Source organism: Nerophis lumbriciformis, linkage group LG15, assembly GCF_033978685.3.
Source record: "Nerophis lumbriciformis linkage group LG15, RoL_Nlum_v2.1, whole genome shotgun sequence".
Lineage (NCBI taxonomy): Eukaryota > Metazoa > Chordata > Actinopteri > Syngnathiformes > Syngnathidae > Nerophis > Nerophis lumbriciformis.
In genome coordinates this window covers 7,289,735-7,310,284 of record NC_084562.2, presented here as the reverse complement: position 1 = coordinate 7,310,284, position 20,550 = coordinate 7,289,735, and the positions used below count along the sequence as shown (strand labels likewise).

At 40.1% G+C, this 20,550-nt stretch overlaps 1 protein-coding gene across 7 annotated transcripts in view; it reads right to left on the bottom strand.

The window, feature by feature from the left end:
• The window catches only part of LOC133615972 (transducin-like enhancer protein 3-B), a 63,243-nt gene that overhangs the window by 15,232 nt on the left and 27,461 nt on the right, over positions 1–20,550 (bottom strand). For 2 of the 7 annotated variants that reach the window (XM_061974911.2, XM_061974912.2), the window contains exons 8-12: positions 11,102–11,306; positions 10,668–10,684; positions 6,629–6,751; positions 4,871–4,921; positions 4,328–4,489 (exon numbers count right to left, since the gene is read on the bottom strand). In XM_061974911.2, coding sequence (XP_061830895.1) covers positions 4,328–4,489; positions 4,871–4,921; positions 6,629–6,751; positions 10,668–10,684; positions 11,102–11,306 — 558 coding nt within the window. Of the gene's footprint in view, positions 1–4,327; positions 4,490–4,870; positions 4,922–6,628; positions 6,752–10,667; positions 10,728–11,101; positions 11,307–20,550 lie in introns of all 7 variants that reach the window. The other 5 variants (XM_072914771.1, XM_072914773.1, XM_072914772.1 and 2 more) reach the window with 3 other exon arrangements.

Genomic DNA, 20,550 nt, shown 5'->3' with positions numbered 1-20,550 from the left:
GGACTCCATTACCCGTAACATACAACTTAGTAAACCAGTTATAATTAAGTGTATTTCCGGGGCCCGAGCACCCGACATTGAATCTAATCTTAGGGAGCTGACTCGGAACAGGCTTAGCAAACACAAACAACAGGCTAATCCCACCACTAGCTACGCAAACATAGTTGTACTTGTTGGCTCCAATGACACTAGAATGAGACAATCAGATATTACAAAGAGGAACATAGCTAGGCCTTGTAATCTCGCTAGAAAGATGTCTCAGCCTTGAGTAGTTGTCTCGGGCACCCTGCCTGCGAGAGGCAATGATGAGAGGTATAGTAATTTAGTCTTGCTTAACAATGGCTGGCTAGTTTTTGTTAAGAACAGGGACTAATGTTCATTGATAATTGGCCCTCTTTCTGGGGCAAACCGAGCTTGCTGAGGGACGGACTTCACTCTAACCTGGAAGGCGCCATTACTCTATGTAGAAACATAGATTACTCGTTGAGTCACACTTGACTAACTATACTAGGGAACGCTTGGACACAGGCAATTACAGTGTCTGTCAGCCCGGGTGAGGAGTCAGTTAAGCTAGAACTAACCAGTGCCAGGCTGAAAAATTCCTGAACACACAGCATTTCTCGTAGAATAATATATGACTCACATGTTTTTTCTGTAGCGACTGTGCCAGAGGTATACATGCATTCTACTGAGGAGGCAATATGTAAAGCGCTAAATCTATCGCAGCACCAAGCAAATAATCTCAAGATCCCCACCATATCAATGTGATCAAAATTATTTAAGGCGCACCACGCAAAATAGACTAACATTATTAATATTAGTATTACAGATACCATTGACAAAAATGCCTCAAAACAACCAATATAATGGGCTTTTAAACATCAGATCATTGCCTGTCAAAAGCACTAGTAGTTAATGAGGTCATTAAATAATAACGTTAACAATCTTAACGCCATTGGTCTCAGTGAGACTTGGCTAAAAACAGATTAGTTTTTTCCACTTAACGAGGCATTTCCTAACTATACGAGTACACATATTACCCATCCCCTTAAAAGGGGTGGAGGGGTCGCACTGATATCCAATGAAAACCTTAACCTAAGTTCTAAATATAAATCATTTGAGGTGCTTACTATGAGATCTGTCACACCACTACATCTTCATCTAGCTGTTATCGATCACCCGCCCTGGGCCCTATTTGGGTATCAGCAAATATCTTTAAAGCTTGTTGCTGATCTAATGATGCACAAAGATCATATAATTATAATGGGGAATTTTAATATCCATATGAATACCCTATCAGACCCTCCGTGCGTGGCGCTCCAGACTATAATTGATAGCTGTGGTACAAATAATAAATTAACCCACGCATCGCAACGGTAATACAATAGATCTATTCCTTTTCCGGGGTATCACCACCTCTAAAGTTATGGTACTGCGGTACACTATAGGAATGTCCGATCACTACCTTATAAAATTCGAAGTTCTGACTCCTTGTCAACAAGCTACTAATAACCACTGCTTTATCAGCCGCAAAACTAATGCTGCCACAATCATAAGTCTTGCTGGACTGCTGCCTTCGGTGATGGCACCATTCCCAAATTGTGCGGGCTCTATCGATAACCTCACTAACAACTTTAACGATGCCCTGCGCAACGTCATTGATAGTATAGCACCGCTAAAGCTAAAAAAGCCCCCGAAAAGGAGTACCCCCTGGTTCACAGAAGAAACCAGAGCTCTTAAACTATCATGTAGAAAGGTGAAACGCAAATAGCGTGCGACTAAACTTGAGGTTTTGCATCAAGTATGGAGTGATAGTTTAATAACTTATAAATACGCTCTTACCACAGCTAAAACTAGTTAATACTCAAATCTAATCCACCTCAATAAAAGTGATCCTAAATATTTGTTTATTACATTAGCGTCACTAACCCAACACAGGACTTCTACAACGGTAGCTCCAACCACTCGGCTGATGACTTTACGCACTTCATTACTAAGAAAATTGAACTCATTAGAAAAGGAGATGAAAGACAACGCGTCCCACATCCATTTGGGTTCTATTAACGCAGATACGAATGTATGTACGACAGATATTGAGCTCCAAAATAATCTCTCTCTTTTTGAAGAAATAACAGAGAAACTACTTCAACTCGTAAATGGGACAAAACAACATGTTTACTTGACCCACTTCCTGGGAAACTTATGAAGGAGCGATTTGTAATATTAGAACCATTAGTGCAGAATATTATTAACTTATCACTTTCCTCTGGTACTGCTCCCATAGATTTCAAAACAGCGGTTATTCACCCTCCAAAGACCTAACCTCGAGTCTAACCACATGGTAAACTACCGGCCGGTGTCTCATCATCCCTTAATCTCGAAAATCCTCCAAAAAAATGGATGGACCACTGTTCTATGCATCAGTTAGTGACATCTCTGTGCTGCTGACTTGTCTACATACAAGAGGATCCACTGCTGGCCTCACTATGGACTCGACTCTCATGTTATTTACTCTATTCACTCGTCATCCATTGCACAGGTCACCCAAGAGGGGTCCCAACATCTGCGGTCCCTTCCAAGGTTTCCCGTTGTTCCCAGTGGGTTGAGTTTTTTCTTGCCCTGGTGTGGTATCTGAGTTGAGGATGTTATTGTGGCTTGTGCAGCCCTTTGAGACAAGGGCTATATAAGTGAACTTTGATTGATTGATTTGTCATAATTTGTACGTCTGGGCTGAAACTGTAACTGCAGCAAAACTGCTATTTTGCGGGAACATGGATGTCAACATTGCACAGAGGGAAAGTACAACAGAAGCTAGACTAACAAACCCAAACAGGAACTGATACCAAAAAGAGGAAAAAGGAACTGCTTTGTTTGGATTAAAAAACTCAGACACCAACCAAATAATGGTAAGCTAATTTGCGAAACATGCCTACAATGAGTCGTTGCTAGTGACTTGAACACATCTATTATTTTCTATCATTTGAAGACACGTCATGAACAGTACAGAGTCCGTGTTAAAATGTTACCTCAAAACCACAATGGGATGAAAACACCATAAAAGCAAAACAGAGTCTTTGTCCAAAGGCACAGTTTATGACAAGAAGTCCCGAAGACACTGAGAAATTACAGATGTCATCTCTAAATTTATGTTGGTCTAGTATACACCATCGATAAGAAGGGCTGGTATTAGCAATACTTTTTTATTCTTTTTTAATTTGGCATATCATTTTAATACATCATGTGTTTTATAAATAAAAGGAGAACAGATAAATGAAATTAGCATTCATTGCATGTGTATGACGCTGTATCGATCCGTTGTGGAGAAGAAGGAGCTGAGCCGGAAGGCAAAGCTCTCGATTTACCGGTCGATCTACGTTCCCATCCTCACCTATGGTCATGAGCTTTGGGTCATGACCGAAAGGACAAGATCACGGGTACAAGCGGCCGAAATGAGTTTCCTCCGCCGAGTTGCGGGGCTCTCCCTTAGAGATAGGGTGAGAAGCTCTGTCATTCGGGGGGAGCTCAAAGTAAAGCCGCTGCTCCTCCACATCGAGAGGAGCCAGATGAGGTGGTTCGGGCATCTGGTCAGGATGCCACCCGAACGCCTCCCTAGGAAGGTGTTTCAAGCACGTCCGAACGGTAGGAGGCCACGGGGAAGACCCAGGACACGCTGGGAAGACTATCTCTCCCGGCTGGCCTGGGAACGCCTCGGGATCCCCCGGGAGGAGCTGGACGAAGTGGCTGGGGAGAGGGAAGTCTGGGCTTCCCTGCTTAAGCTGCTGCCCCTGCGACCCGACCTCGGATAAGCGGAAGAAGATGGATGGATGGATGGATGCATGTGTATATATGTATACTTATAAGAAAAAATTACTATATCGTGATGTATATCGTCATCAGGATATATGTTTATGTCCATATCATAGAACACAAGTATAGTTCATGTCAAACCAGTGGATCAGGACAATGTTGGGTAGTAGCATTTTAAGAAAGGAGGAAGAGATGACAGAAAACAAGGAAGGAAAAAGCAGCACGTCTCGAGCTATTTATAGCCTCAGTGAGGAAGAAACAACCATTTATTGGCTAAGCCATAAAGGCGATTGAGAAGAGTAAGCCACAGGGTTTGATTTCCACAGAGTGCATCGACCCACTGCCCCTTCAAGCCCCGCATAGTAGCTAACTGCTAAGCCTCCTGGATACTAGGCCTGCACACAAACACCCACTTCACTTGACAAATACCCTTTAGTCTGTCAGTTAAAACCTCTTACCCCCCTCTAGAGCACCATCATTTCACCAAGTCGATTTTTTTTTTTTTTAGAGTGTCACTCACAGTCATATGGGTGTGGTCCTTTGCTTTGGAGGATGGTGTGCTGCCCGATGATGCGACAGACGCAGGGCTGTTGGGTGCTGCGTCCTTTTTGAGGAGCCGTGATTTGTCCAGTCCGTTTTCTGGGGGAGAGTGAGCGGGGCTCGCCCGAGGGGTGGCTGGATCCTACAGAGATAAACGAGACAGACGAGGAGAGCGATTGAGCAAACAGACCAGAGGAAAGCGACTGGCATGTAGGTCAAACAAACTGGGGCCTCATGTGCAAACACAGATAATATATAGACTTGTGTGTGCTCAAACGTTCACATACACAAACACTCCTTATTCACCTGCTCCTTGTTATCATTGTCTTATTTTATGCATGAATGCCAAAAGAATTACAACAAAGAATACTCACACCCTTGCACACACAGCCAACATTAGGACAGACTTATTGGCAACAATGTGGATGGTGTTGATTTCCCCCCCAGACAGCTGTGTTTAGTCTCCATGCACCATTCACACTGTGGAATGCGGCTGAGCAGCTTTGTCCTAACGCAGTCTCACCTCATTGGAAACATCCACCACTAAGTCATCGCTTTTGTCACCGTCACTGTCCTGAAATGAAGACAAGCCAAACACAGGACAAGGTAAACACTAATATTGTAAAAAAAAAAAAAAAATCACTAACAACTTGTATGAAGGGAATAATTAAGTAAATAAAGTTTCAGGAATGTGAGCACCCCTTGAGGAAAAAAAGAGGAACATTTCAATCAGCACGAAGTGCTGCCACGCAAACCCCTAAAGAAAATGTTAAAAATCAAGACTACAATGTCTGCAATTGGGTGCATTTCTACACTACCTTTTACCTTTACAATTATTCTCATCTACCAACCTTATTTGGCTGTCTTTTTGAAACTTACACGTCCCATGTAATGTACCACTTATTTTCTTGTTTTTTCAGTAGGTATTTTACTAACATTATTAACACTGAAAACGTAATGTTCGAGAAAAACTTAACTTAAAACACTTGTATGCACTTACAACACTTAAGACCTTTATTATGTAGAATTAAATTATGGAGTGGAGTAAGCAAATAAGTCAAACAATTTAATAATATGATCCACTTTAAGAGGCTGTTCAAACTGGAAGTATTTATCAAAATAACTCTTCCTTGTAATTTGTAAACGTCTTGAACCTTATTGAAAATGAGATATAACCCATCTCATTATGGGAATTATAACTGACTTAACTGCTTATCAAGAGAACTGTTGTATTTCATTGATGTAAATTGTGTTACAATATAAAAATAGGAAGTGATCATATATGGCAGTAATAGCAATAAATTGGAAAAAGGGTAAGACTAAACACAATTTGCTTCTACCTACTCCTTTTCAGACATGTTAGGAGAAATGAGAAAATGTAAATTGTATGATCTAACATATTGTGACTGCGTACATGTTCGAAATACACTAAAACCAAACCAATGTAAAATTATATAACATTCATGCAAAGAACTCAGAAAAGTAACTCAACTCAACCCTGAAGCCACGCCCCCTCAGGTAATATACTTCCGGAGTTGTGACCTGTGTTTACAATCAGTCACATTAAAAATATACCTTCTTACTAGCTAATAAAAATACTCTAGTACTACAACTGATTCGGAACAGATAAGCTAGCTCGATGGTTAAACTAACTAGCGACCTTGTTTTGGTCTGCCCGTCCTGCAACTTAATGTAGCTTTTAGGCTAGAGGAACAGCGAGTACCTGCGGCTGAAGCAAGCATTGAACAAATTTTTATTTTAGATCGTATTTTAGCGATATTTCATAAAAAAACGCAGAAGTGATACTTGGACGCGAAAACGAATGTTTAAAAATGCGTTTTTGCAGAACAATTCTAATATAAGTGAAAATTGTGTTGACGTGATTTATACAGTAGACGCCACAATTATATGGACAAAAGTATGCTTTTGAATTTTCTTAATAGAAAACTGAGAGGGACACGCAGTAGAAAATGGATGGATGGATGGAAAACTTTTATCATTTAGGAGTTGGGTTAGTTTTCCTGAAACTTTCCTTAATCTTTGTTTGGAATTTCAAAATGGCGTACAAAGTGCACAAATCAAGGTCCATAAAGACATGCTTGAATGAGTGTTGGGAACTAAATCCATCCAATGTCTTGTCTTTTGTCCACATAGTATAGTAGTGGGTAAACGTTACATCCAGGATTTAGCTATTGTCAGTATGTTTAGGTTTTGTTAGGTTTGCGTGCGTTGAGCAAATAATTGCGCTTGCTGATGTTTTGACAGAAGCAAGTACACTCACATATCTGCTCATGCTGTCCTTGTCATCCACTTTGCGTTTCTTGGGATCAAGTCCATAATCTGACGAGCCACGGTGCTTCTCACTTGCTGCCCGCAAGCTGTCCGACGGTGACACAGAATTATTCTGCAAACAAACAAAACACAGCTTTATCAGTGTACACCAAACGATGATGACTCTTTAATTAATTACATGGAAAGAAGGAATAATGGTAAAAATGTAAAGGTACTAACTGAGCCTCTAGTCTGTCATTTTCCTCCACCTTGGCATGAGTGACAAGTACACACATTAATTATATTTTGTAAAGGATAGTGCCAGATGTATGGGATGAAGAAAGCAATGCTCTGCCAACTTCTAGCTAACACTTTACTTAAGTCTAGACATGACTCTGGGATGTATTCTTCAGTCAAAGCTGTGGCAATATTGACTAAAGCCAAGTGCACAGTGGCGCTGGAATGATTTGTGGTAGAAGGGGAAGGAGAGGACAGAGGGGTGGCAGCTGAGAAAACCCATCATTTGTGAAAGACGAAAACAGTAGCGCCTAAAGCAAAGCTATGTACAGGACAGATCAAGGTGGTGAGAGCACAGGAAAACCGAGGACATGTTTGTGTTCAAACATCCTGACTAATCCACAAAGTAAAATATTCGGAGACACGCTTGGAGCAACTTTGGCAAGTTTCAACCAAACAAGGATATGAGCGAATATAGTGGACATTATAAACTTGAGATTTGTAAAACAGTAATATGGAAGTGGCCAGAGTCTCTTAGTTTGAATCCAATAAGTTAATAACTGTGTGCATGCGTGCCAGGTCAGAGACAACAGATTGTTAATGGACTGACAGCAAGTTTAAAAAAAACAAAAAAACATCTCCAGTGGAAATTAGCGCAGATAAAAAGAGGCCATTGAAAAACTACAGAAATGAGTGCATTGTGAGGATACAATGAAGAGGGTGTCACCAACAGGGAAAAACAGAATATAAATAGGCAACAAAAGGATGTGAAAAAAAGAGGGAGAAAGGCGAAAGTAAAATGAAAAGGAACTTGGCAAGTAATGAGAGCATAGCAGTGTGGCAATGGGCTTCTCCCCACTAGTGGGAATGCCCTCATGCACTGGCACTCTTTTAGGAGCTGAAAGCATGGTTTTTGTAGTCTGGGCATCGTCGGGGAGGCGCAGCCAAACAGGCTGACAGGCATTGATGTAGAATGAGGAGAGAACTCTACAGCAACACACCCTTGTCTTCATTGCAAAAGAGAGACACACATTAAGTTGTCGAGGGAAAAGTCTGACATAGGCAAAGAATGTCAAAAAGAATACGGTGGTACCTCAACTTACGAGTACATAAATTTAAGATTAATTTGAAATACGAGCCGTCTCTCGGCTATTTGTTATGCTTTAAAAGTTGCTAACATAATTTGAGTTACGAACCCATTCCACTGCCGGTTACAGTAGTATTTGTCGCAGGGTCGAGCCGTTTGAGCAATCAAGAGTTGATACATTAGTACACGTCACTGTACCTGCTTTGTTTGTTTACACAAGAAACATTTGTTTTGATTATACAGTACAGTTGACGTGCACATTTGAGCGCCGCTCAGAGATCGACACAAACCTGCCCTCCAACTATCAGAATTGAGAAAGTTAGTGCACAGAAGAAGAGAAGCGCGACCGAATAAAAGAAACAAGCCATTATATCTCAACGAATCAGGCCTGCTGCCATGTTTGCCGTGCTTCAGCTTGTTCTGTTTAGTCCTAATTTAACAAACAGTACGCCGAGCACTACCTTGGTATACAGACATACATACATACTCTTGTAGTCAACACTTATTTGTCTGGTTCGTCACTCAAATACGTTCGTATACTACACAAATGATTATCGAGTTCGTATTGTTACTTAGAAAGAGACACTAACCATATTTTTCGGACTATAAGCAGTTACTTTTTTCCTCTGCTTTGAACCCCGCAGCTCTTGATATGGTGCAGCTTATGGCCATAATGTTTTGTATTCAACAAATAGTTTTCATAAAACACAAGCAGAGATATTGGAAAGGTGTGTTATTGTTGGTTCTATGCCGCCATCTTTTAGGTGAGGTCGCGCTCTGCAGATGCTGCAGATTTAAAATATACTTCCGATTTTGTGCCTTGAATTGGAAGTATATCGCGTTTCATTTACTATTCGTCTATAGCGTTTCTGCTCAAAAAGGATTCTTCATACATCACTCCATCACTCACTTTGTACATTTTTCAATATGACAAACAATTTATACTTCCTAAAACGTCCCATGTGTGAAGTCTGTGTTTTCCCGCATATTTGTATGTGCCATTGTAATGTAATCAAGCTAAGGTCGTTAGCATAAGCGAATATGCTGACACTTTTACAATTTTTGTTAGTATTATTAACTTACAGGGGCACTCTTTTTGTAACGTTTCAATTTTGTAAATTCACCAAAACGTCACCCTGGAAATATTGAATCTGTTTAGCGGATTGGAGAGCTAGCTTCCGCAGCATATGGGTCCATGACAATGACACTGTTAGTTTTTTTATCATCAGTTTTACTGCCGTGTAACAGGCAGTGTTTGTAAACAATTAAGGTATGTACTTTAAATAAACATTTACAAAATATTTCGAATCGGTATATACCAGTGACTTATGGTCCGATGCGGCTAATATATGTAAAAATATTGATTTATTCTAAAATTTGATGGGTGCAGCTTAAATGCCTGGATAATACGTTAATGCTGAACAATATTATTATATTATTTCATTAAATATTGCAGCTGTTTTTACCACTATTGTAATCCATCCATTTTCTACCGCTTGTCCCTTTTGGGGTCGCGGGGGGTGCTGGAGCCTATCTCAGCTGCATTCTAATGTTTTTAAAAGAATATTTATTATCTAAAAGATTGTTTTTCTTCTTAAAAAGCATGTTACATGTTAAAATTGTGTTTTTTTTGGGAGAGCCAAGCACGGATTAATAAATTGATTTCAATTAATTTTAATGAGCGGGGCTGATTTAGGATATGAGTGTTCTGAGTTACAGTATGAGCTCGGTCGTGGGACAAAATGTGTTCGTTAGTTGAGGTACCACTGTAATGCCGAAAGACTGCTGCTCCATGTCAAAAATGGCACTTGCTTTCATTAACACAAGCACCCCTCTCCACTTTGCCAGCACACTTCTCCGTCTTCTTTCACAACTAGCCAGGTCTTCATTGGAAATTTCTGCAGCAACTTCTGAAACGAACTTGATTGACAGAATACAGCCTCTCTTTGTTTGCACGTCTGTGACCTTTAAAGGGGCTGCTTAGACTCAATCACCCTTTACTTTCCACAGAGTCTGGTGTTGGATTACAACACACAAGAGAATAAGAAGCCCTGAAGCCTGAGTGGGTGCACACTGGGAAAAAGGTGCGGCAGGATCAGGTAAACCCGCACTGGCGGGTGCTTGTCACGACACAAGATGGAGGCGGTTTGGGATCCCTTCACAAAGGCCAGTCAGTTGGGAACCTAATCTGGCCCCTCCAACAGAGCATTACGCTCCAGTTATCTGAGCGCTATAATCCAGTCCAATAAACAGGGACTTTAACATGAGAGCTAGGAAGAGAAAACAGCAAGCGATAGGGATGGTAAATTGACTGACTGGTGTATGGAGTTAACGAGACGTGGACTAAAAAAAATGTTTACAAAGAAAAATGTCAGGATAAAAGTAGCTGAAAGGGATTTGTATAAATACTGGAGTAAATTCACTAGTGGTAGAGGAAAGAATAGAAGAAAAGTCAAAGTCATTTTTAATTGTAATGAAATTAAAGCCTACTAATCCGCTCCCTGTGATTGGAGTCATTTTCCTTCTGGAATAGATGGTGCTTTCATATTTGGCAGACTTCACCATTTGCTTTCAGTCAGCCAATACCCTTGTGCAAGAGCACTGTTATACACAAAATGTACATCGGGTGGCAATGGTTTCGATGGAGCCCTTTCGGATAGACATATTCACCAACAAAGTAAGGACACACATGGGACACAGAAAAATATGGAGAGTAAAAACGTACCGTGCTGGACTCCCGTTCTTTCAGAGCAATAGCCAAAGGTGAGTGAAAAGATGAGGGGCCAAGAGAGGAAAAAAGCAAAACACAAATTAGTATGGGTGAAACAACATCTCACTGCTTTCATCAGATACATGTAATATAGTATTCAGGTCAAAGATTAAAGTAATGTGCAATGTGACCAACTATGCAAAATTAATTTCAGGACTACAGTCTAGTGAGGCATCATTTATAATACATGCAGGTGGTAAAAATCGTCATTATTAGTGATTAGTTTGTTGTTGCTGAATGGACCAGCACCAATGGTCTTTACATTTCTAATTATAGATCATGGACAATCTGTAACCATACCTACAGCCCATTAAATCTAGTCAACACATTTTCACATGTTAATTTTGAAATCTATTCAATCAGTGCGTGCGTCATGCTGTGCTCCTCACCTCTGTGCTCCAGGTCGTGATGGTTCTTCTCATCCTTTACAGGCAGGTGAGCCTGGCTGCCGAGAGCACCAAGCGCCAGCAGGCCAGAGCCAGCACCAGTCACAGGAGGCAGGCCAGGTGGCTGCAAACCCGAGGGGTGCGGGGGTAGCTGCACAGGGGGTCCATGGGCTGCGTGGGAGAGGTGCTGCGCCTGCAATTGCTGCTGCTACAAACAAGTACAGGGAGACAAGAACGAAGAGGAGACAAGTGGGTCGGCTGGGAAGTGAATCCATGAATGACTGCACTCTATGCATGCATTAGAGCTGGCTTACACCAACATTACAGTATTTCTAGGCCAATCCATTTATTCATAATATCAGGCTGACAGTGACTACCAGCCAGCTGACACACCACATTCACTAGCCTCTTTTACACGGAGATTCTGCTAAATAAGAGCATCAAGGCTGTTACAGTCGATACGGTGTTTATCGTCCGTTGCTTATTTTACGGAACCATGCAAAATGTGATAATGTAATTGTGTGCACTTTTACACAAGGACACTGAATCCTGCTATCCATGGGCATTAGCATGTGTTTCAGAATGGAGAGGGACAGATTGATAATAAGCAATATTATTTTCATCATGCATTTACAAGCATTTTGGGTAGTAGTAGGGATGAGTATCATTAACATTTTAACCGATAATCGCATCAAATCCGTATTTGAAAAATGGTGCCAGTGCTTAAATGGTGCCTGAACCGGTACTTAAAAAATAAAAAAAACACAAAACCCTTTTTATTTTCATGAAATTTTGTGACATTCGAGTTGAACAGTCTAGTTATTGAAACACTTCAATTATATACATTAAATGACAACTAAGTAATATAATCAAAAGTAAGTAAAACAAATACAATCCACAACAATTTTTAATTTTTATTGCAGCAATACAGAACATATAGAAAAGCAAAACACAACTTTCGTAATATGTATGCTGCTCTTCATTCCAGGGGTTTGTCGATGCAACCTTGTTTGCCATAACAGTCATTGGTGCAGAATGAGGAAAAAGCTTTGTTGTCATTGTGGCTACTGGCTAGCCTAACACGCTAACCGTGTTATACTGTTGGCGTGTTAAGGACAGTAATAAGTTTAAAAAGAACAGTGGACTCTGTGTGCTTCTGTTGGAACTCTACATTACTTACAAGGCGTTACTTTCACAATATCAATTCTAAGCACGTGTTGCAAATGACTGACATCACATTCATTTCGCACCAAAATGAAGCATTGATAGCTATTTTTGGTCAGGGTACTACCGCATACGCGGGCAGTGGTGCCATTATGGAACTGGGTATCGGTGCCCATCCATAGGTAGTACAATTTATTTTTGTGCTGACAAAATTAACAATACAGTGAACTACAGAATTGTAGGTTTTTTTCCCCAAATCTGCCACAAACCAAGCTGGGGGATCGAACCCACGCAGTTTGCTCTCCAAATTACAAAACACTATGACATACTTTTGCGGTATAAAAGGAGGTAGTAAGTTTATTTGATGACATTTTATAAAAATGTTTTGTCTTGTCTGCAGCAGTATGTCCCCGGGATAGCCTGGGAGAGTTAAAAAAAATTAAACAAAAAAAAAATACACAAAAAAACCTCCATCCATCCATCAATCAATGGCCAGTCCAGTCTTGCACACAGCAACACCGTTAAGTCAAGACTATGGCATTGCCTTGGTTTCCAGAGTCAGAGCAACTGTCTCACTCAGTACATATCCATTCGCTAAATTAGGTCGATTTCTCAAATAGTTCGGCTCTAAATGAGCATTCTGCAACCCATGGAAACACCTTAAGCCGATCGTGTTTGGTTTCTGAAAAGTTGGACTAACACAGCTGGATTATGCGATTGAAAACCAGATCTCTCCAGTGGGTGTGGGCTACCGAGGGGACCCTTCGTATTGCGAATGCGCCAGTCTCAACGCGCGGGATATAACCCGGAAGCAGATACCATTAATAAAGACATTAACAACAATTGTAATGAAGAGGAGACTGTTAATTTGCTTCACAAAATAAAAGAACAAAACATTTTGAAGTACATCAATGGGAGAAATAAAAGAAACGGAGACTTATCTAAGAAGGTAGCTAAGGAAATGCAGAATGCCAGCTTCATTCGGACTCTCCAATAAAATACGAATGAAATGAAGAGAATGAAGCAGGTTTATTAAACGCAAATAATAAAGCGTGCACAAACCTTTTCACGCTGTATTTATGCAAGCCAACTGAGTAGCAATAACTCTGTATTCCACACAACTGGCAAGATAGTCCAGAACAACAGCAACCTTCATCTGGAACAGTATCAGCCAGGGCACGAACAGTCTTTTCCTTTGGATTTAAAACTCCTTCCATTAATCCAGAGAGCCTTATGAATGAACTCTGACACTTTCGAAAGTTTTGTTTCCATGATTCTTCTTCCAAAAATTCCTTTATAAAAATGTTCTCCCTCCCGTCTTTCTTTGCTTTGGACCTGCATCCGCTCCGATTAATTCTTGGTAGTAGCGTCATGTTCGTAGCACAATCCAAGATCATTTATTAATGCTGTCTGTTATTTAACATCAGCATAGCCATTAGAGACATATTTCTAATCTGTGCCAATATTACGACAGACGTCAGGTACTACAGAGCTAGGCTGTTTACTTGCAAGGAGCCGCAGATGCCTAGTATGACGTCATAGGTCAACCGGAAAAACAATACATTAACCCGCGCTAAAAGGAAATAAGTGCTCCCCAGTGTACGGTAGGCACATGACATATGACCAATAGTCGCATTTGAAAGTGTGCATAGACACTGGCCCCTTTTACACTGCACACAAAATCAGATTTGTTTGCCATCAAGTGACACAGATATGATTTTTTTTGCCAGTCTAAACGCCCCAAAGTGCTTCAAGTCTGATCTTTTGCCATCAAATTCAGGTCACATTAGGAGGTCGTCCTGAATCCGATTGGAATCTGATCTTTTAAATGTTACTTCTGTCTAAACGCAATCAGACCTGTATGTGACCTGAATGGGATTTTTTTCGTCAGCTTTGGGCAAGCTACATCACGCAGTAAGACGCAGTAGCCAGCAGTAATGGATATTTCATTACAACACACAGTTTCGGTTTATATTTAAAAAGACCAAATTTGCGGTGCATCACTTGTCAATAGTGCACAAATAATAGGCTATATGTAATAAATGAATATATATTTTGATTCCGAAGAAATAGCGATTGTTGAAAGACCGGAATTGACACTGTGACGCATTTGCTTACATGATAGTTGAAAAATAAGGCTCCCATAGATCCATGCTGATGTCCCAATCTCCTCTACTTAGCCATAAAAAGATTACAACCCTCCCAAATATATTACACTATATAAATCCATTCATACATTATATTACTTTCATTTACTTTCACGTAAAGAACACTCATTTTTAAAGGTTTGCAACTTTTATTTTTATTTTGTAGTAGTAGCAGCGACTTCCTCCCGTTTAACTTTCTTTGTTTTCACTTTATCAAAGTGCGCATGCCAGTGATGTGTTTTACATTTACACTGGAGTCTGATAAAAATCACATTTTACTTTCAGTGAGTCAGCTGGAAAAAATCTGATCTCAAAAACATCCGATTTGGGCCACTTTGGCCTGCAGTGTAAACGTAGTCACTGACTTCACATGTAAGTGTGAAAATACATAAAACCAAACTATTTGAGGAGTCAGGCTAATTTGGTACATGGAAACGTAGTGACTGTCTGTGCTCAGTGCATGCTCAAGGAAAAAAATGTAACGTTGTAGCCTTTGTATGAGCGCCAACTTGTTAAAATGACTTTAACGTTATCCAACTCGGAATTATAGGCCAGAAAATGGCGTGTCCCTCCACATACTCTGCGTCCACTATGTCGTCGTTGCAATCAGATTATCAGATGTGCAACTAGGGCTAAGCGTTAAAAAAAAAATGGTCATGATACATTTTTTCCTCTCCTCTGATATCAAATAATATCAACATTTTTGTTTATAACCTGCTAATTTTAAAGCATGTGTGCTAAAAACTAAAGAAAATAGAGATTTCAAAATTGTATTAACAACTACGGTACAAATCACATTAAATACGATTAACAATGTTACAGTTTGTGTAGGGATGCAAGACCAAAACAAGTTGCCTACGCGGGTTAATGAAGACGTTTTAAAATGTAAAAATACCATTTTAAAATGATGATTCTGCATATGCTGTTTGACATCATTGCTACCTGCAAATGTGCGTCATCTTTAATAATAATACAGATTAGGCTTGGGCCGATATTTCATAAGTCAATTAACCGACGATAAATGGAAATGAATATCGGTAAGTTTTTCAGTGTCGAAAAATCGGCATGCGCATGCTTCAAGAGCATTCACGCTTGTCGTCGCTTTTAGCAGCTATGCGCATTTGTACCATAGCAGAATGAACAGAAGGGGGTGAATTATCTTGCCCTCATTAGGTGTCTTTGACTCTTTGTACAGCGACTCGGGGTGGCCCGTTAGCATCAGACAGTGCAACTAGTTAGCATGTAGCAGCTAACGAGGACAAAATGATCAAAAAACCAAAGGCCACCGCACCGTCCATCCATCCATTTTCTACCGCTTGTCCCTTTCGCCAGTGTGGGAATATTTTAGTTTAAACCTTTGGAACAAGTTGAGTCTATCAACACAGAGGAGCCAGTTTGCCGAATGTGCGTGACGACAACAACACCCTCTTGTAATACAACCACTCGACAGTCCAAACTCACTTGTTACTCACTTCGCGTTTGGTAAAGAAGCCAGCTGACAGGTCAGTCACCGACAGTGTAAACAAAACAGTGCAAAATAGTGTGCACTCACAGAAAGTGTGGTTAAATACATCACTAAATAATAATAATGGGTTAGATTTTATATCCCGCTTTTCTATTGTTAGATACTCAAAGCGCTCACAGAGAAGTGGGAACCCATCATTCATTCACACCTGGCGGTGGTAAGCTACATTTGTAGCCACAGCTGCCCTGGGGTAGATTGACGGAAGCGAGGCTGCCAGTTTGCGCCAACTGCCCCTCCGACCACCACCTATCATTCATTCATCATTCATTCACCAGTGTGAGCGGCACCGGGGGCAAGGGTGAAGTGTCCTGCCCAAGGACACAACGGCAGCGATTTGGATGTCAAGAGGCCGGGAGCGAACCTGCAACCCTGAGGTTTCTGGCACGGCCGCTCTACCCACTACGCTATACCGCCCCTCAAAGCTAAAGACATGCTGCCATTTAATACGGTTATAAAACAAGCATTTTTAAAAGTGCGGTCATGTTGGTATTCTTCACTCGGAAGCTGCCAAACTTAATTTTACTTTGCATGTGACCTGTTAATGTATCTGTTTAAACTGTAGTGTTTATATTGTTACTTTGCACTTTTGTTTAAGAGGGTCGTAACTTGATTGTCAGTTAATGTACAACTCGACCTCTGCCTAAATATATATTAAAGTGCAACTTTGTTTTTCAACACTTTATTTACCTATTTTATTTATTGTTATGATTGTGTATTTTTGAGCCCCCCATACCTTCCTTAAAATATGTTATTGCTTTTAGCTGTAATGTTTAAGTGCAACATTTTCCGAACAAATCATATTGTATTGTTATTTGTTTGTCTTATTTAACTTGGATATTTAGACGTTTTAATTTGCGGTGGCGACTTGTCCAGGGTGCACCCCGCCTACCGCCTGAATGCAGCTGAGATAGGCTCCAGCACCCCCCGCTACCCTGATAGGGACAAGCGGTAGAAAATGGACGGATGGATTTCAATTACAACATTAATACAGAAGAAACATAAGTTTATTGCATTTGAAAGGATATATTAATACGTATTATTAAATAAATGGTTTAATTTGGTCTCATAAAATTTATGGCAAAAATATCATTTATTGGCAATAATTTGTTGGTAAATATATCGTCAATCAAAATTTGTTATTGGCCTACGCCTAATACTGATAGTTCCAAGTTAAAATATCAGCCCAGTTGGTCACACCGCTATCAGCAGCTAAATTGTTAAAGCTATTCGTGTTAGTAGCAGCAGCAAGCTGTACTTATTGTTTGTATGTTCACACTTTCCATATAATCACTTGGGTGCTACTTTTTCAAACAAATTAAATAACTTTATTTTTCAGACTTAAAGGCACACTTAAAATCCTTTAATTTTCTCAAAAATCGACAGTGCTTCTAACTCAGTGCGCCTACATTACGTTATTAATTCTGGTTGTGCTTACACGGTAAGTGTGACCAGTAGATGGCAATATAAGAGATACGTGTGGACTGCAAGTTGACGCCTGTTCAATAAATGATGCTAAAAAATACCCGTAAGCAAAACGATGTTTCATTGAGAATATAGAACATTACACACCGCTTTCTATAGTCGCACTAATATTGATGAAACGCGGAGCATTACAGCTACTGTAGTCAGATGTACTGTGCTTCAACATACATGTATTATGATGTGTCTATAAGGACCCCAAATGGAACATATAAGGAGATATTCTCTGGTGTTTTGTTTCGCAATATTATGCAACACCAACTTTTCTCACCTGTTGGTACCTGCTAATGTGTATTTGAGAGCTGCATAAGTCCCGAAAATTTGCCAGTGTCCACCATTGTAGTCCACTCTCCATTTTTTGCTAGTCAATGTGCTTTATACATAACAGTGACAGTTTTACAAAATTTAAAATTTGATTACAATTATTTTGTTGTATTTAATCCGTAAGTACAGAGTCAAGTGGCCATTTTGAAAATAGTTTTCCAAAGTCTGTTTATGTATGTTGAATGATCTGCATTGACCCCTGATGTAGAAGGTTGTCTGAATATTATAGTACAGGCAGAGTAACTTTGATTGGGATAAAACATAATGCCTACATTTACAAACATTGAAAAGAATGCTGTCAGCAGAGAGATGCACGCGTTCAGACAACTCCCAAGAGGCCTCGGATGTCTGGCAGTCAGGGCAGAGAGTGAGTCGATAGACAGGAGTTAAACAGCCACTCAGGCAAGAGGGAGGCAAGTGGTTTAAAACAAGGTTAAATAACACTTATCACATCCATCAACTGCCTCTCCAAAAAAAAAAAAAATATTGCTACTCTGATACTGGATACAACCTCAATTACTCCATCCATACATTCATTACAGTAAATGGGAAAAGGTTATACCGCATATAAATGTTTATTTAGAAGCGGGGAATTATTCAGAATTATTCAGCTCAGTACTTCAAACTGGAAAAATAGAAGCAAAAGAGAATGCAGCATTACCACTCGTCAATATTGTGAAGGTGTGCAGCGGGCTGGACAATTAGATATACCGTATTTTTCGGAGTATACTGTAAGTTGCACCGGAGTATAAGTCGCACCTGCCGAAAATGCATAATAAAGAAGGAAAAAAACATATATTAGTCGCACTGGAGCCCAGCCAAACTATGAAAAAAACTGCGACTTATAGTCCGAAAAATACGGTAATTAAAATTTCGATTATAGCTTCTCACGGAAAAAAAACAATGGGCCTGGCAACGTGCGTGCAAAGTCCGGAGCTTGTGACAGTGAAACAAATGAGGAGCGATTGAGTGGAAAAAAATGCATGTCTCAGAGAAATTTGGGATCCCACCATGGTTGCTACTTTTTGACACAACGCTAGTATGCCTAATCAATAATCACTAAACTCAACAAAAAAGTAAGGCATAGGATTTCCGCATTCACGTAACCGCGGACAGAGTCACATAATTGGCCAATAAAACAGAATCCGCTGATAAACGCAAAATAATATCAGGGAAATTGACATGCGATTAAAATACTGTCATTGTAAAGATAAGGAACATTTGTTTGGGAAAATAATGTATCCTGCATTTATCCCCAACACACTCAACCGCTCCACCCTGAAGTAAATTATGTCAAAATGGTTGAAACAGCAACAAACCTACAAAGCTAAAGCTAACAGAAACAATCCATACACCAACAACACATCTCATCTGTTGTTGTGAACGACATCCTCGATGTAAGATCAACGTACAAACAGTGATCGCAACTTTAGAAGCGCTTTCTTTCTTTTTTTTCCAGCCTTAAGTGAGTCGCCTCTTTACTCGTCAAGCTGAGAACAACAGCACAGCACACTTCCCAAACTTAAGAATAATAGCACGGTGCGCCAAATCTAACAAAACAAAAAAAAAGTACCCTACACAAGCAAAATGTACTTAAAGCACTTATTGATACATTTATAAGATTATTATGCTTTGACATAAAATACTGTCAAAATTGTCAAAAGATTTATTGCACCAATAAATGTGAGGATTTTTGCATTTAATTAAACATTGTATTTAATTGTATTTTACTCAAAAAGCACACACTATGGGGGTAAAGTAAGTATAAATGGTAAAAAAACGTATTTAACATATTGCTATTGTTATTTACATGGAATGGTAAATGAATTATACTTGTAGAGCGCTTTTCTACCTTCAAGGTACTCAAAGCGCTTTGACACTATTTCCACATTCACCCATTCACACACACATTCACACACTGATAGCGGGAGCTGCCCTACATGGCACTAGCCAAGACCCATCAGGAGCAAGGGTGAAGTGTCCTGCTCAAGGACACAACGAACATGACTAGGATGGCGGAGGCTGGGGATCGAACCAGGAATCCTCAAGTTGCTGGCACGGCCGCTCTACCAACCAAGCCACGAGGCTTATTTGTACTAAATTATATCCAGTTTTTTAAAACTATATTTAAAGTTTAGTTTTTATGGTACAATAAATACTCATGTTTTCAAATTAATGAACAACCGTGTAAATAATCGGGGTTACAATATCAATCAGAATAATTGTGATTATCATTTCTATCATAATCGTTCAGCCCTAGTGTGCAGGCAAAAGCATACCTTTGAGGTGGAAAACAAAAAGCAGCAAAAGAGAAAACAGAGGCAGCGAGACAGAATTAATAAATAAAAGAGTGGAGAATGAAAGAGTGCGAGTTTGGGATTCGGGCAGGGCCGTTCCTATTCAGTGTGCCTAATGAGGAAAAGCGTGTGGGGATCGTTATCAAGAAGCCTCATTAGCAAGATGTGGTTGGGCAGACGAGTGAGGGAAAAGGGTGAGGATGGGGTGGGGAAGAGAAGAGAAGATAGGAATGGGGGAGACTGAAATAAATTGCTTCCAATTCAATATTCATGGGTAAAGACCTAGCTTCCTTTTACTCTTATCTTTTTTCATTATGCGTAAATGCCGTTGCAGCTCAAGCAACTTCCACAGGAAACAGGCAATTAAAGTTAACTAGGCAAAGCAAAGCCAACTCCCCGCAGAACAGAGCCGAGCAGAACAGAGCAAGCATCAACACCAGCACAAGGCAGCTGTTAGACTGGCTTAACAAGTGAGACAATGATCACCACACATTACCTACCTAAAAACACCTGACT